General features: G+C 41.3%; 1 protein-coding gene across 2 annotated transcripts in view; it reads left to right on the top strand.

Annotated features, from left to right (window-relative positions):
- NELL1 (neural EGFL like 1) overlaps window positions 1–16,519 on the top strand; it is a 738,699-nt gene that overhangs the window by 164,128 nt on the left and 558,052 nt on the right. For both annotated transcript variants that reach the window (XM_054699344.1, XM_054699343.1), the window contains exons 8-10: window positions 1,254–1,388; window positions 2,177–2,279; window positions 10,155–10,228. In XM_054699344.1, the coding sequence (XP_054555319.1) occupies window positions 1,254–1,388; window positions 2,177–2,279; window positions 10,155–10,228 (312 nt within the window). The remainder of the gene's footprint in view (window positions 1–1,253; window positions 1,389–2,176; window positions 2,280–10,154; window positions 10,229–16,519) is intronic.

Here is a 16,519-nt window from a genome sequence, read left to right as displayed (position 1 = left end):
AGAGCTAACACAAAAGTGGCTTTTCTTAGAAGATACCACTGCAAATGTGCCAGAGGAGATTGGATAAGCACTCCAAGTAGTTACTTGGGAGGACACTCAACTTACAGTCCCTTTCAAATTGGTGACTCTAAGATTCTATGATTAATGATTACAGTTAGGTAACCTAGAAAAGTGAAAAAGGTTCTTTTACAAAATCCTGATATGCCCTAGAGGTTTGGTGACCTCTCCTGACCTCCTGACCTTTTTTATCTATCTATCTATCTATCTATCTATCTATCTATCTATCTATCTATCTATCTATCTATCTATCTACCATTCTGTTTTTATTTTATATATTTTTACATCATTTTTCATTTTTGCACAATGTATACATTTTCATCTTGGTTATAGTCCCCATATAATTCCCACCCCCCTTGTTTTGATCTTACTCCCCCCCAACCCCGTAGTGTGTCTCTGATTTATAGTTGCTTGTTGATTTTGATTTTTACTTTATTATAATTAATCTTTTCCCTGGTCCCTTATTTAGGTTTTCTAAATTCCTGCTATGAGTGAGACCATGCAGTATTTTTCTTTTTCTTTCTGGCTTATTTCGCTGAGCATGGTCCCTTCTAGCTCCATCCATGTTGCTGCAAATGGCATGAGTTTGTCTTTTTTGATTGCTGAGTAATATTCCACTGTGTATATGTACCACCCCTTCTTGATCCAGTCTCCTGACATTTATTTGAACACCACGTGGCTTCTTGGGGGCATTCTGTTTGGAGGACCTGAGCTAGGGAGAAACTAAAGTCTTTCTGTGGCTTCCCTAAGAAAGAAAGCACTCTTCCCACTTTGAACACCATGACACTCTGGAACACGGAAAGGGTGGTGGGAGATAAATGTAAGCACACTGGAGTTCCTGATTAGATCTTCTGTAAACAGTGTAACGAGTCCTTGAGAACACATTCATTATGGAGTATTTCTGTGTGGGCTTGAGCTGAAAGCACACATGTTTATGTACCTCATGAGTCCCTGAGATAGTGTAATGTCTCATTTGGTGCTCGTTAGACCACGGGAGCCAATATGTCTTCAATTTAGAATGATTCCACCTTGTTTTTTTTTTTTTTTTTTTTAAATAACCAAAACAGATGTGGTTGAAAATCAGTGGGCTGCTCAGAATACTTTTGTCTTCTGCTTGTTTTTTTCCGTTGCTATAAGCTTTCTTAGGACAATGCAGTGGTATTACCAAGATCACACCTACTGACTCTTGTTTGCAGCTCAATTATGCAGAGACAAGACTTAGTCAATTGGAAAACTGTCATTGTGAGAAGACCTGTCAAGTCAGTGGCCTGCTCTACAGAGACCAGGACTCCTGGGTCGATGGTGACCACTGCAGGAACTGCACGTGCAAAGTAAGCCTTTTTGGAAAGAAATAATCAGCCGTATGGGGGCCATCTCAGTGGTTACCATGTAATCTGACTTTTAAATAAGTAATGCTGACTCCAGGTATTATCTTTTCACTTAAGTGCCTGTTTAGTAATCTTAGCCATAGTGAAGGGAAGCTGGAAAAGTGTCACTTCATATATAAATACTTGCATATGAAAAGTTGCTCTCCCTTGACAACATACTCTAATATGATTTAATGTTATTAAGGAGCTTACTGTTTGCAGTTTGGTGTATCAGAGAGAAGGGACTAGAATAAATTTTAAAAGGGAGTTTAATTAGTTTTTAGGTGTGATTGTGTTTTACAAGCTGTCCATCATCTGTCTCACAGAATTACAAGAGCTTCCCTTCCATCATTGGTATGTAAACCCTGTCCAGTTGAAATTATTTGATAAATATCAGAAGAATGCCATTGTTTGTACGGAAAAATACAAGATGGATTGTTAGAGGCTCAACAGTGATTGACAGGGTCTGCAAAAGGTGTTATTTATGTTCTTGTAAAAATAGACTTTTTGTTTTCTGCCTAATCTACTTAGCCTGCATGGACAGGTGGAATGAAGTCAGTGATGTATATCAGAAAAGTAATTGAGGTGGCCTGGGTTCGTTCGGGCTGGGAAAATACTTTATTCATGGTCCTGCAGCAGACTGGGAATTCCTCACACAGCTTCCGGTTCCCTAATGAGGTTTCTGGGATGACATGTGAGCATTTTCAACAAAGGGGACTTCTGAGATTGCTTTTCTGTCCTTCTTTTCTCAGAGTGGCACTGTGGAATGCCGAAGGATGTCCTGCCCCCCTCTCAATTGCTCCCCAGACTCCCTCCCCGTGCACATTGCTGGCCAGTGCTGTAAGGTCTGCCGACGTAAGTACTGACAGAGGCGCAGAATGGCCCTCTGTGCTTTGACATTTATCTCTCCCCAGTTTCTAAGGTCCCCACAGACTAATTTTAATAAGAAGCACTAGCTGTTAATATTATATTAAATGTGTGATAAATGCTGTTGCATTTTAATCACTTGTGATATGGACGAATCTTTACATTGAACACATTCTCACATCAATGGTAAATGGTATTCCTCTTCCCACTCCATGTAGGCAAAATGGTGTTCACAGAGATTGAGTCACTTTTCTAGGGTCAAATCAGCTGGTGATGGTGGGATCGACCTGACTTCCAAGGTCTCTGTATTTTGTTCCCTCTCATTAAATCAGTCAAGTTAAGGGCCAAATTCTGTGTTTTGGCTTTCTGAAGTCTTGGCCAGATTTTGTTATTAAAAGCCCTTTTTTTTTTTAGGAATTTGGGGATGAAATGAAGTTGATACTGAACCAATATCCTTCAGAGTTGGCTTGTTACTTAATGATTTAAAAATTCTTTTCTCTCTGTATTGCAAAGGGCAGTATTTCAAGTGAAACAGTGAAATGATCATTGAGATAAGTGGTAACAGCTAGCTGTGATTTATTGTGCAATCCATTACTGTGCTGGATGCTTTAATTCTATGAATTTACCGCATCCTTACCACAATCCTTTAGGTGGGTATTATTACTATCCTTAATTTTAGGAAGCTTAAACTGATGAATGCTTAGGGAAGTTAACTTACCAAGTTTATAAGCCAGTGAGTGGCAGAGATGAGATCTAGAACAATGCACAATGTATGCACGAGTTTTCATCAGATCATATGGTCTTCTGTAGGAAAGGAGTGTTTGGTTGAAGGGTAGCACCCTAAGGATAATTTTCAAGATAATTCTCTATAAAAAACACTAACATCATTGGGTCTTGCGCACACAGTGGGCTCGCTTTTTTCAAGAACTGCATGTCACCTAATCTGACTTTGGAAGTGGGGAGTGCTAGTCTGGTCACCCTAGCCTAAATCTCTATATAACCCTTTCTTTTTTTTTAATTAATTAATTTATTTATACAAGCACTGGGTATAGTCAGAAGTGCGGGAGGGTGAGAGAGTTCACCAGAGCGGGGAGCAGAACAGGCAGAAGGACTGAAATACACTGCTGAGGGGAGCAGCAGGCGGCAGGAGAGGTCTGCGCGCCATGTGGGACCCTTGCCCGTGGCCGGGGATCGAACCGGCACTGCAGAGGCTGTGGGCAGCTTCGCAGCCCAGCGCTCAACCGCTGCGCCACCAGGGGAGGCCCCTCTATATAACCCTTTCAAAAGGAACTTAAAACCTTTTTAAGGTTGCTTTAATACATCCATTACTCTGGAGGAAAAACTTGGAGTTGATCTGAAAAGAGAGGCTCTCTTGTTTCTGTCCCAAGCAATTTTGGAAGTCCTGTCTAGCAGTATAGATAAAGTATTCAGATGTTGAGATTATAATTTGATTCCCTGAAGAGACACAGTTTTAAGTAGGTACAGATTATTTTCCCCGATCTGGACATAGCAGTCAGCAAAAAAAAGTTGGAAAACATTTGGGAATTTCGTCTGAAAACATGAATTATTTTCAATCCATTATTTAAATCCCTGGTGTGATTGTGAATGCTGTTGCTTGGAAGTTGTCTTTTGGATAAGGGAGTAGATGAGTCCTCCAACTGTCTTGTGTTTTAACCTTTTGATTGTTTCTAAATATAAAAGCATTGTGCTTATTGTGTAACATTAGAAAGCACAGAGCAGGGCACCATCCTTGGAAATACCACTGCTTAGAAACAATCACGCTTGACATTTTAGTAGTAATCATTTTTTAAATTATACTTTGTGTACAGTTAAGATCATATTGTACAGATAATTTTTACCATGCTTTGTTGACTTGCTGTTGTCACTAAAGTGTACTACTATATTTTAAAATAACTCTGCATAAACTCATTCCAATGCACTTCGCAATGCCCCATTGTTTAGCTATTGCATGCTATTGCAGCATCCCCTAATTGTTGGTTAATCTGGGTTGTTTCCCATTGTCATGTAATTGTAAATTACTCTTCAAAACATGTTTGGTATAGGGACAACATTTTTGTACTTTATTTTTCCTTAAGTTAGAATTCTCCAGAGAAGAATTACTGGTACAATAGATTGACATTTACAAGACCCTGGATGCATGTCAATTTGAAGTGTGTGGGGTCATTATTTTTTTCTTCAGTCAATTCCTTAGAGAGTTTTGAATTTTAAGTATTTCAGAAAGGAATCCAGTTTAAACCAAGATGCTGATACATTGGCTATCTAAAACACCCATATATTTTTTTGCCTTTGAAATTCATAGCAATTGAACACTTTTTTCTCAGTAGTTCCATTTGGCAGTGTGATATGTTTATAAAGAGGTGATAATACAAATAAATTGAGATCACTAAGCAAAAAAAAAAATAAAAAATCGCAAGACATCTCTGGTAATTTAAAAGCTTGAGAACCTCTGGCCTAGAGGGTTTTAACTTCTTGCTAGTTATTAATAGAAACATGAATTAGCAGTTAGCTAAATATAGGTTAGTGGAATAGGGATATAAGGGCCCGCTCTGCTTCAGAGGACTTGCTCTCAAGTTAGACACATGATTGACAGTGTCCAGAATAATGTCATATTATTATTATTATTATTATTATTATTATTATTATGTCACATTAAAATTTAATGCAATGGCAAATGCAATGTCAGACATGTAGATGGGGTACTGCTTCAACGCAGATAGATGGCTGGTGGAGGGTTGGGGAAGATACCCTAGTAGGTCTGGGATTCTCCCTGGAGACATGGAGACAAGCTAAATGTTGCTAGCCTTCTAGAGGCTCACTGTGACTGATTGAGTTGTGGGATGGAGATAGAAATGATAGGCAGAGTTCTAACACCAGTTGGTATAATTTCCGAAGTTTTCAGATATCTTCACAACAGAAAATGAAATTTGGTTACTTTGGTTTTCCTTTTTATATAAAATTTCCTAAACTACTCTGAGTTTGAGTGGGGCATTATTTGAAGGATTCTCAGGAAGGGTTAGATCTGTCTCAGGAGCTGATCAAATAAAAGCAAATTGTTTTCTCTGCTGACTCGTAAGTTACTCACTTGTTAGGACTTCAGGAGATCTGTTTGGAAATAGGAATGAACTTGGCCAAAGTGTCCATGTATCCTTTCATTGCATGAGAAGAGTACTTTCTCCTGTTGGAATCAAATGGCCCAATCTTAAGCCTTCCCTAAGAGCAAGGTAGTTGTGTACAGTGGAGATAGCAGGTACTGATACGAGCGTACTCCTCTGTTGGGGAGGCATTAGGGAAAACTCAGGAGAGCCTTCCACATTCCTTAACTGTGGGCATGGTTGTCTCGGAAGAGGGGGAGGAGTTTCATTTCTCAAACATTTGTTGAGTGTCTGTTACATTCAAGGTATACAACATACTTAACGCACAGTAGAACCACCTAGTGAATTTAAACTAGAGATTCCCACGGTCCATTTCTGACTGACAAATATGAGTCCCCAGACAGTGGTGTCCTGGAGTCTTTATTATTTTGGAAGCCCTATTTGAGAACTACAGAAATGGAAGAGATCAAGAAAATGGAGAGAATCTTGAGCTGTGTAATACGGCACTGTAAAGCAACAGAGGTCATAGAGGGAAAGACAAATAATCTGTTTGCTATAATGCAGGGATTTTGTAGGTGAGAAATGGAGATAAGGCTGCAGAGCTAGGTTGGGCTGGATCATGATGATGGTTTTCCACTGAATGTATTTAGTCATCCCTTACTGAGTTTCTGTTCCCAAGCAATGTCCCTACTGCAGATACAGCTGCAGGCACTATGGACCTTCTTGTGTATTCATTTGGTTCTTCCAACAACCCAAACATAGGTCCCACCATTATCCCTCTTTGATAAATGAGGAGGTGGAGCTCAAAGAGAAGTAACTTGTCCAAGGCCTTTCAACCTTGGTGGATTCCAAACAAAACCCAGCTGTCCGACGCCAGAGCTGATACTCTTTTTTTTTTTTAAATAAATTTTATTTTTATATTCCCCATACAATTGCAACCCCCTTATTTTGACCCCAATCCCTCCCCTCCCCGCCCCCTAGCCCCCATAAAGTGTCTCTGGTTCATAGTTTTTTGTTGATTTTGATTTTCACTTTCTTATAGTTATTCATTTTCCTGGTCCCTTATTTAAGTTTTCTAGATTCCTGCTATGAGTGAGACCATCCGGTATTTTTCTTTTTCTTTCTGGCTTATTTCGCTGAGCATGATCCCTTCCAGCGCCATCCATGTTGCTGCAAATTGCATGTGTTTATCTTTTTTGAATGCTGAGTAATATTCCATGGTATATATGTACCACATCTTCTTGATCCAGTCATCTATTTTGGGGCATTTGGGTTGTTTCCAAAGCTTAGCTATTGTAAATAGTGCTGCTATAAACATAGGGCTGATACTCTGAACATGTCTCCTCTAAACCCTGCTGTCCAGGAACATACATGCACTCACTGTCTTGTTATAACCTAGTTTTGTAACATGCACAATATAAGAGATGGAGGCAATACAGAGAAAATAGTGACTAACTTTATCAGAAATCTGTGCATGTATGTTAGGAAAGCTCATAGGGGAAGTAATAGCTGAGCAGATGCTGAGAAATGATAGCAGTTTGCCACATGAGTAAGATGGATAAGAACATACCTGCCAAAGGGAATTGCATGTGCAAAGTCATGGGAGTTACTGCAGCATTGGCTTTGTTATTCAAAAAGTACCATCTTAAATCAGACTGATGGCAGAAGCAAGACCGAGGCCTCTTTGCAAAGGCCAGTGCTTTGGAAGAAGTGGTGTGAGTGTAGGATTCAGGGATATCCAGGTGGAGGTAGTGAAGCAGGTGTTAGGAAGGATTAAGTATGAGTGACAGCCAAAGGACCTGGCAGGTACCTACTCTATAATATATATATGGCTATACACAGACAATACATCTGTTGCATGAGAGATGAATTGGGGACAGTGCCTGCAAGAAGTTTCCAGGTTTCAAACAAGAGCCTCTGGGAGACTCATAGTGTGATGAACTATGGCAGGTGGAAGAAGTAATTCTGGGAGTGACACACATTATTTGCATGTGTGCGTTGGAGATGCTGGAGCTTCCACCCATTTGAGGCAGGCATTTCCCTCCAGGAGCTGGTGTCTTAAGTGAATGAGTGTGCTGAGGGAGGAAGGGTCTTTGAGTGTTCAGCCTTTCTCATTTGCCAGTCTCCTTGAAAGTGTATTACAGAGCACTGATTTGGATAGTCTAAGCTGTTGAGTGCTGAGGGGAGGCTGGAGTGTGTGCAGGGTACAAATATCTACATACAGAAAGAGCAACCTCATGTCTTCATCACACAGGGGTGCTGTGTCACACCTGTGAGTTGTTGATTTGGTGTGCACCTACGAGGTGACAGTGTCCAGGCATCGCGTTAGGGAATGTGCCTCACTTTTGATGGACCAGGCGTCTTTGGCACAGAAAGATACAACGGAATAACTATTTCTCTCAATCCCCAGTACATCAGTTTCTGGCATGATGGAAAAGTGTGAGTTGATGTGTGTTGGTGCTGGGTTTCAATTTCATGGTTGGGCACTGTGAAACAGTCTAGTTTGCATGTCCCCAGTGTGACATGAAGGACTTCAGGTATGCATTCACATTTCTACTCGTTCTGAAAGCTGTTGGAAGGGGATCCCAAATGCCTTAACCAAAGGCACTGGAGTCTGACCTTCCTTATGCTTGAATTTCCTCAGACATCAAAAATAAGCCTTTTGGCTGTAGATCAAGAAGTTGGATAATGAGGATGGATGTTAAGCATGTGGAGGACAGTGACAGGGAAGGAGGGGCCACTGACAGAGGAATGGGGTGGTGAGGAGAAAGCAGGGGAAGTTCTTGGGACCTGCAGTGCTGATCCTGAAAGCTTTCCCTCAGATAATGTCATGGGATTACTTGATGTCCAAGCCACAGACATGTTGCGCATCAGGGCCAAAGCTGCAAGTGGCAGAGGCGTGGAGAGTCGCATTGACGCCATTCTCAGCCCCCCCAGGCTTCCTGCTATTTGAGGACATAGAGTTCAGTGGACATTTAATTGTTATGCCTCCCTGGTGGATTTGAGGGCTGGAGGTAGCCCCTGTGTGGTGTGAATGTAAACAATGAGACATTTCTGTCTCCAGATGGGCGTTCTGGGATGAGTCTATCAGAGGAAGCAGCAAATATCTGAAGACAGGGTAACAAATGTGCTCATACCATTGTGGGCGGTGGCAAGGGGCACAGTGAGAAAGAAAAACTGATTTCTTTCCTTCCCGACCTGGGCCAAGAAGCAGATGGCAGAGTCGACAGCAGTGCATTTAGCAGAACCGTCTCTCCAGAAGGAGCCATCCCACCCAGTTGGCAGCAGCTGCATTTGGGAGTGTGGGAGTTCCTAGAATAGGAATTCCAGGCCCTCAGGAGTGCGGTTTTCCATGCAAGTAATTTGGGGAATCCACATCATCATTGGGACCAGTAAGTCAGGGTCAACTGATTTACATAGGAAATTGAGGCAGGAAATAGGATCAGAGATATTTTTATTTAATGAAGGGAGAAAAGAGCTGATCTCAAAAGCTCTCTGTTCTCTGCTTTGTTGTTGCTGTTTTTGTTCTGAAACCTTTGGCATTTGCTTTTAATATTTGACATTGTGTTAAATAGCAGAAAAGAACTCTTATTTTGGAATTAGGAAATTTAACTTTTTTTGCTACCAATTATAGACTCTGTAATTTAAATTTATTGTTATTAATAATAAGCCCAGGGAGGCACTGTGCTTAGAGCTACACACAAAATTATGAATTGTGTAGTCTCCACCCTTACATAGGCTGCAGTTAGCTGAGGAAATGGATAATTAAGTGGGCAGCTGATATGGTGAGGGACCGTGGGTGTTTTGGTGGTAGGAAAACTATAGTGACCACATCTGAGAGGAGAAACCCTATATGGTCCAAAAATTAACAATGATGTAAGAAAAAGGTGCTTCATTTAAAAATTAACCAACTTAAAAATAAATGGGCAATTGCGATAAAATGTGCTGTGTGGTCTATTAGGAGTAGGGCCAGTGCACAGGAGAAGCACTGAGAACAGTTAACCAGGATTACAGGTCAAGAGTGACTTCTTGGGAAGACAGGCTTAAATTGAAACCGATAGATAGGTAGGATAGAAGGACACCCATGGATGAGGCTGAGCATCCCGGGAGAACAGTGTGTTCAAATTCTGGAAGTAAGAAAGCGTGACCAGGGCATATATGGAGGTATGGATGTTTGAGAGGGTGAGTAACACTATAGGAACTGCTGAGTTTTGAAGGGTGAGAGATGTAGAGCTGCCTGTATGCTGAATGAAGCATTTTGGACAGTACTCTGTGGACATTAGTGACCCATAATTTCAAAGCAGGGACATATTTGCTCTTACACAAACAACATGTCTGATTGTTGCATGAGAAAGGACTGGATGAGATTGAGACCAGGTCCTAGGAGACAAGTTAGGACAGGCTGATGTACTGAAGAGGAGGGATGATGATGGCCCCAATGAAGGTCATGTCTGGGGGCAACTGAACAACAGGAAATCAATGGTGTCCTTCTGCATTGTGGCTGAGATTTTGATAAATGGAGTGGATCAGGCCCCTTTACCCACTCATTCATTTTACGGCTGGAAAGTCTAATTCAAAGCTATTGTTGTTGTACTCCATGGTGGTGATGATGCTTCTTCCTAGACGGAGATTTGTATTGCTTAGAACCAGAGCACCTACGTTTATGGAATCTGTCGGCATTTGGATGGTGCCTCTGCGATCATTTGTTGCCTAGCATGACTGTTTGACTCATTTTTCTGTTTTATTACAGCCAAATGTATCTATGGAGGAAAAGTCCTTGCAGAAGGCCAGCGGATTTTAACTAAGAGCTGTCGGGAATGCCGAGTAAGTATCAGTCCTATGATTCCTATCCCTTCTGGGCGATAAAGAGAGAGCTATGTGGGTTTTGCCTAGGGTATTAGCCTGAGTGGGTCCCTGAGGGGTAGGACTGCTGGGCTGAAGTCTAGAATGTGGAGGTCCTGGTCATTGCCATTGTGCTGTTAGCTTGTGGTTAGCTGTGGTCAGGTAACCTTAGGAAACACTATGAAAGCAATGGTGTGAGAAGGGTCAGGGAAGCTAGCAGCTATTGAGAGTTAGGGAGGTTTGCAAGTGCCCCAGGGAAAGGGGTTTGAGCTGGTGTCAGGGGAATCAGTCTGTGATGCCAGCTGTGGATGGCTCTACTTCCAATTGTGTGATAGAATGATAGAAAAATGCCTCTGCGTGCTGCCTACCTTCTCCCGTGAATTTTTTGAAATAAGATGCATAGAACCATGATCTCGTTCAATAGTCCCTCAACAAACATGTATTTAGCAACTGCTGCATACCAGCATTGTGCTGGACTCTGGATCAGCAACAGTGGAGCAAGTCCCTACCTTTACGGAACTTGTGGTCTAGTAGGGGATGCAGAAAGTAAAAATTGTGTTCTATAAAAAAAATATAAAGCAGCCTGAAGGGCTAGAGTTTTGGGCTGGGGTGGCCTGGGAAGGCCTCTCTGTGGAGATAATATCAAACAAAGCCCTGGATAAAGAGTGGGTGAGGTGCTGTCCTAGGAAAGCAAGAGTGAGAGACACAGGAAGGAAAGGAGGGAGAGCAAATAAAGGTGACGCATTGTAGCAGCCACAGCCCATAAAGAGCACAGCTGGTTTTGCAGGATATTCAGCAAAAAGATTCACAGGAATCTCTACATCTCAGAATAGACCATCTTTGCAAATGCTCGCAACCTACACCTACTTTGTTATTTCATTTGCTTTTAATCACATCTCTGGAGAAAATAAAGGAATGCAGTTTATTTTATTTATTTAAAGATTTATTTATTGGGCCTCCCCGGTGGCGCAGCGGTTGAGCGCTGGGTTGCGAAGCTGCCCGCGGCCTCTGCGGCGCCGGTTCGATCCCTGGCTGCTCCCCGGCCACCAGAGGAGGGTCCCACATGGCGCGCAGACCTCTCCTGCCGCCCGCTGCTCCCCTCAGCAGTGTACTTCGGTCCTTCTGCCTGCTCTGCTCCCCGCTCTGGCTCTGGTGAATTCTCTCACCCTCCCGCGCTTCTGACTGTACCCAGTGCATGTATAAACAAAACAAACAAACAAACCAGCAAACAAATAAATAAAGCATGCCTCTATAAAAAAAAAAAAAAAGATTTATTTATGCACACAAGAACCGGGGTATAGGCTAGATGTGCAGGGAGTGAGAGGATTCAAAAGAGACAGAGTGGGGAGCAGAACAGGTAGACTGACTGAAATACACTGCTGAGGGGAGCAGTGGGCGAGACAGGAGACGTCTGCCGCACCATGTGGGTCACCTCCCTGACTGCGGGTTGAACTCATTCTGCAGTGGCCGCTGAGAGCTTCATAGTGCTGCATCTTAAACCCTTGCACCACCAGGAAGACCCCAAGAATGCAGTTTAAAGCTAGCGGAGAACGAGGCACTTAGGCTTCGTAGATGCTCTTCTGGAATTACTAATGAAAGAAGAGCCTGAATCCTATCTTTTTTTGTGGGTGTGGGAAGGCTCATTCCTGTCATCTGTCTTTCATTTGCCAGAATCTTTCCCAGGAGTTACTCCCTTGAACTTCTTTATTGTCTTATTCTTTCTTGGACGCCACTGGGACTGCCAGATGTTGCGTGAGTCTAGGTGGTCCGGTGGTGATGCAGTGTGTGGTCTGTGTCAGCAGTTGCTGTGCTAAGGGGATCCTTACTTAGTGGCAAGTATAGTGTGACAGTGAGGGTGCTATGATTCTCTGTTTTAACCAAGCCTGGGAGGGACAGCCCATTTGATGGTCTCTGACCTGGGGCTGCACAAGTACCATATAGGGATGCAAATGAGCATTTGGAGAATGTAGTGCATAGCAAAAAGTCCTCAAGAAACATGAGCTATTCTTATTTCACATGGCTACACATGTCCTCCCTGCACAGAAGACAAGATGGGAAGTGATTTGGATTTCAAAACACTCATTTTCACCCTTATCTCAGGGGAATCTGGGATGACTAAAGGTAATTTCACCCCTGCAGCTGCTGATCCTTGTTCCTACTATGTATTGTCACTTACCACTGGCAACTTTGACATTTTGAATAGAAGCAGTGGGTGTTCAAGCAAGGGCCACATTTATGTTATCAGAAAGGATCAAGGTAGATGCTGATTGATATGTGAAGATAGGGGCCTGGATTTAAATGTCAGTTTATCAGAGCGGCGCTTACCTCTGCTGCCACATTTGAGGAGCTCTTCACCCTTGGGTTCATCTTTCATTCTTCTTGTTTTATTTTCACAATCTACAAAGAAGTTGGGCAGACAGGGACCACAAGTGAGGGATGTGTGTGTGTACATGTATGCATGTGTTTGCGTGTGAATGCATGTAAATTTCATCCTCTTAGTAGGTCATGAATTTCATTTATTTTATCACTTATTTAGTAGATGAATACTTTGTGCACAAAGAAAAGGGCCATTGATGATATTTAACACTGAGCATTTATTTTGTCGCCACTACTGAAAACAGTTTAAAAACATTATCTCTACCATGAGATACCATCTTACACCAGTGAGAATGGCACATATTAAAAAAACTAGCAACAACAAATGTTGGCGAGGTTATGGAGAAAAAGGAACTCTCTTGCACTGTTGGTGGGAGTGCAAACTGGTCCAACCACTGTGGAGAGCTGTGTGGAGATTTCTGGACCTACTAAACATAGACCTTCCATATGATCCAGCAATTTCACTCCTAGGTATTTACCCAAAGGACACAGAAACATCAATTCCAAAGAGCACCTGCACCCCTATGTTTATAGCAGCACTGTTTACAATAGCTAAGCTTTGGAAACAATCCAAATGCCCAAAAATAGATGACTGGATCAAGAAGATGTGGTACATATACACCATGGAATATTACTCAGCATTCAAAAAAGATAAACACATGCAATTTGCAGCAACATGGATGGCGCTGGAAGGGATCATGCTCAGCAAAATAAGCCAGAAAGAAAAAGAAAAATACCAGATGGTCTCATTCACAGCAGGAATCTAGAAAACTTAAATAAGGGACCAGGGAAATGAATAACTATAAGAAAGTGAAAATCAAAATCAACAAACAACTATGAACCAGAGACACTCTATGGAGGGTGGGGGCGGGGAGGGGAGGGATTGGGGTCAAAATAAGGGGGTTGCAATTGTATGGGGAATATAAAAAAATTTATTTAAAAAAATAAAAACATTATCTCCTATGAGCCTCATAACAACCCTGTGAGGTATAGGTACTATTAATATTATTTTACACATGAGGAAATTGAGAACCCAGAAAGCAAAGCCACATAGCTAGTCAGCTCACTGGGGTTTGCACCTGTGTGGTTGGCTCAACAGGCTCCTCTCTGAGCCTCTTTACTGCTACCTCTGATGATGTCTGTCTTATTTAGAAATCATTCTTATTTCTGAATTTTAAAGAGTAGTTCAGAATTATCTGACCAAATTATCAGACTAAAAAGTGATGAGTCTCTGAGACTGCCAGATTGGTCAGAATAGAGCTCATTGTTTCCCTTGATAAAAGGTAGCATTTATAAAAGGCCATAAAAAAGTTTGGGGCACATTGGGGTGTTGTCGGCAGGGAGAAAGGGTGATGAGTGTGGGATGAGAGAGCTCCTGGTCTTTTCCTGGAAAGCCTGTCTCAAGCTGTAAGTCATCATGTCCTGTGGTGCCATATGTACGTAATGGATTAACTTCCTGCCCAGGCATCTACAGTGGTGCTAAGTAAGTTCTGTCCTTGGGTGAACTGAGCAAATAATTACTCAGATAATTTTCTGTGTTCTATGGTTCAAACAAAGATCCCAAGTTGACAAAAGGCTGTCTGGAGATCCATCCATTTCCATTTCACTGGCATCATTCTAGGGCTTCAGTAATCCCTAGTAGATGAGAAAAAAAAATCATTTCAAATGCTTCTACTAAGAGTTTATAGAAGTTAGCATACTGGTTTTTTTTTTATTAAATCAACATGAATAAACTTCCCTAGCAGTCTTGCTCAATTTTGTGCAATTATTGCTGCCTTGCAGCATATCTTTAGGCCAGCAATTTTTTGACTTAATGATATGAGTTTTATATATGATTAGAAATTGATAATGAAGCACAGTGATTAGTAAATAACTTGAAATTGTTTATATTTGACCGATGACTTGGAGACAGCTGCTCTTAATGAGAAAGGATGGAAGAATTCTACTATTGCAGAGCTCCTGAGGTCATAAATATACCATAATCAGGAGGATTTAAAAAATGCTAATCATCATATACTTCTTACTAGAGATAGTCTTGAAGATAAACTTAAAGGTGAGTGCCTAATTATGTGACAGAATAAAATGGATTTGGTGGCATTTATGCCACTGTAATAGCAGTTATTATTTTCAGATTCATGCAAAGGGGTTGTTCTCAAAGCATTTGGAATTTTGATCTCACTCATTAACTATGTTAAAGGTTGATTAGAATTGTTGACTGATTTAATCAGCAGTCCAAGCAAGTCCTTAAAAAATACTTTTCATGAGTGATTATTTAAAATCTTTGGTAGCATTTTTAATCTTGGTTTTATACAAAGCAAATGTATACTCATATATAAAACTTGAAATAAAGAAGAAAAAATATATGGAAAACACGAAAATCACTCCAGAATTTCACCACCTAGAGATAATCTCTTTTAACAGTTTGATTTTTGACAGCAAGACTGAAATTTATCTTATCGTCTTAGTTTGGATTCTGCCAGAAGCTAAGGATTTCAGTGCAAGTGATTTATTAAGGTTGTGCTCACAGGAGAAAATAGTGAAGGGGGAGGGGGGAGCTGCAGGCTGGGAAAGGGTGAGGAGCTGAATAAGGATGCAATTTTAGGTGAAAATCAGACAGACTCTGATCCCATGAGGGTTCTGGAGCATAAATTATAACCCAGCTATTGTCTCTTCTTGAGAATCTCCTGTGGCTGTCAGTCATCATCTTGGGGTGATGGTGGGGTTGTAGAACAGTAGGTAACTTCTGATTCTATGCTTGGGCAGATGCCCAAGGGCAACCCTCTGAGGTAGAAAGGGGGCAAAGCATCAAAATCTGGCAGATGGACACATAAGCGTTGAATTTCTGCCTCTCTTATACTAGGAGGCAGTAGATTAAAAAAAAACTCATTAATATTTATGCATAGAAGTAAAGGCAGTACTTTTAAATAATCAAGCATGGTGTTTTCCTGTGCATTTGGTGCTGATTGTAAGATTATTCGCTTCTATTGTTCTGTAGTAAGTGCTTTGGTTCTCTGTTGCAGACACTAAGTAGAATTCATAAGGACACTTGCCTTAAGATTGGTGCTAACTCTTGAGGCTAGGTGCTACCCAGTGTGGCCTGGATTGAGGACTGAGAATGGAGTGTAGCTGCATAGTGGGGTTTGAGGGTAAATAGGATCAATTCTCTAATCTTCGGGTCAGTGTTAAGATAGAGTCAGGAGAAAGGCAAGACATAGAACAGGAGATGAAGGGCAAAGGGAAAGAAAAAAAAAAACACACAAGACAAAGAATACTGGAGACTGGACTGAATTTTCTGGGTTGAAAATTATGAGCAAGGAGAGCAGGCAGCTGTGGTGCAAATAATTCAGAAGATGAGTCTTTGGAAATTAAATTAATATTTGGCATTTAAAGTTATGTGTATACTCATATTTAAGAATGGATGTGCTGATATAATGAGATTTGCTGCCAAATCAAATGATACAGGGGCCACTGAATGACAGTCTCTTGGAGATGGGAAACTCGGGATCTTCCACCCCCCTTGACCCTCCAGCGCTAGCCTGTTTTCCCATGTCTGTTGAGAATTACCTTTTGGCTTTAAACAGGACACTCCTTCTCAAGCTTGCTTCTTGGTTGACTTACACATTCTGTTAATTATGGGAGAGAAAAAAATGAAAAGTTTTAGCTAAAATAAGGCATTTTTATAGTAACTCATGGATGGATTTTTAAAATTCAGAGTAAACCTCCATGCAGATGCTAGTAATGTCAACATAGAGGACCTTTGGTGAATAGGTGTCATAAAGATTCACCTGCTGAAAATTTTATTCATATCAAGGGGAAAATCTGGTGCTTGTTTAAATAACCCTCATTCAGTTTATTTATACTGTTTGCCTTGCCTCTTCTGTTTCTCAAGATTCCTAC

Source organism: Talpa occidentalis, unplaced genomic scaffold (genome assembly GCF_014898055.3).
Source record: "Talpa occidentalis isolate TD23 unplaced genomic scaffold, MPIMG_talOcc4v2.1 talOcc4.3, whole genome shotgun sequence".
Taxonomy (NCBI): domain Eukaryota; kingdom Metazoa; phylum Chordata; class Mammalia; order Eulipotyphla; family Talpidae; genus Talpa; species Talpa occidentalis.
The sequence above is the reverse complement of the archived record's forward strand: the minus strand, read 5'-3'. Positions and strand labels throughout refer to the sequence as shown.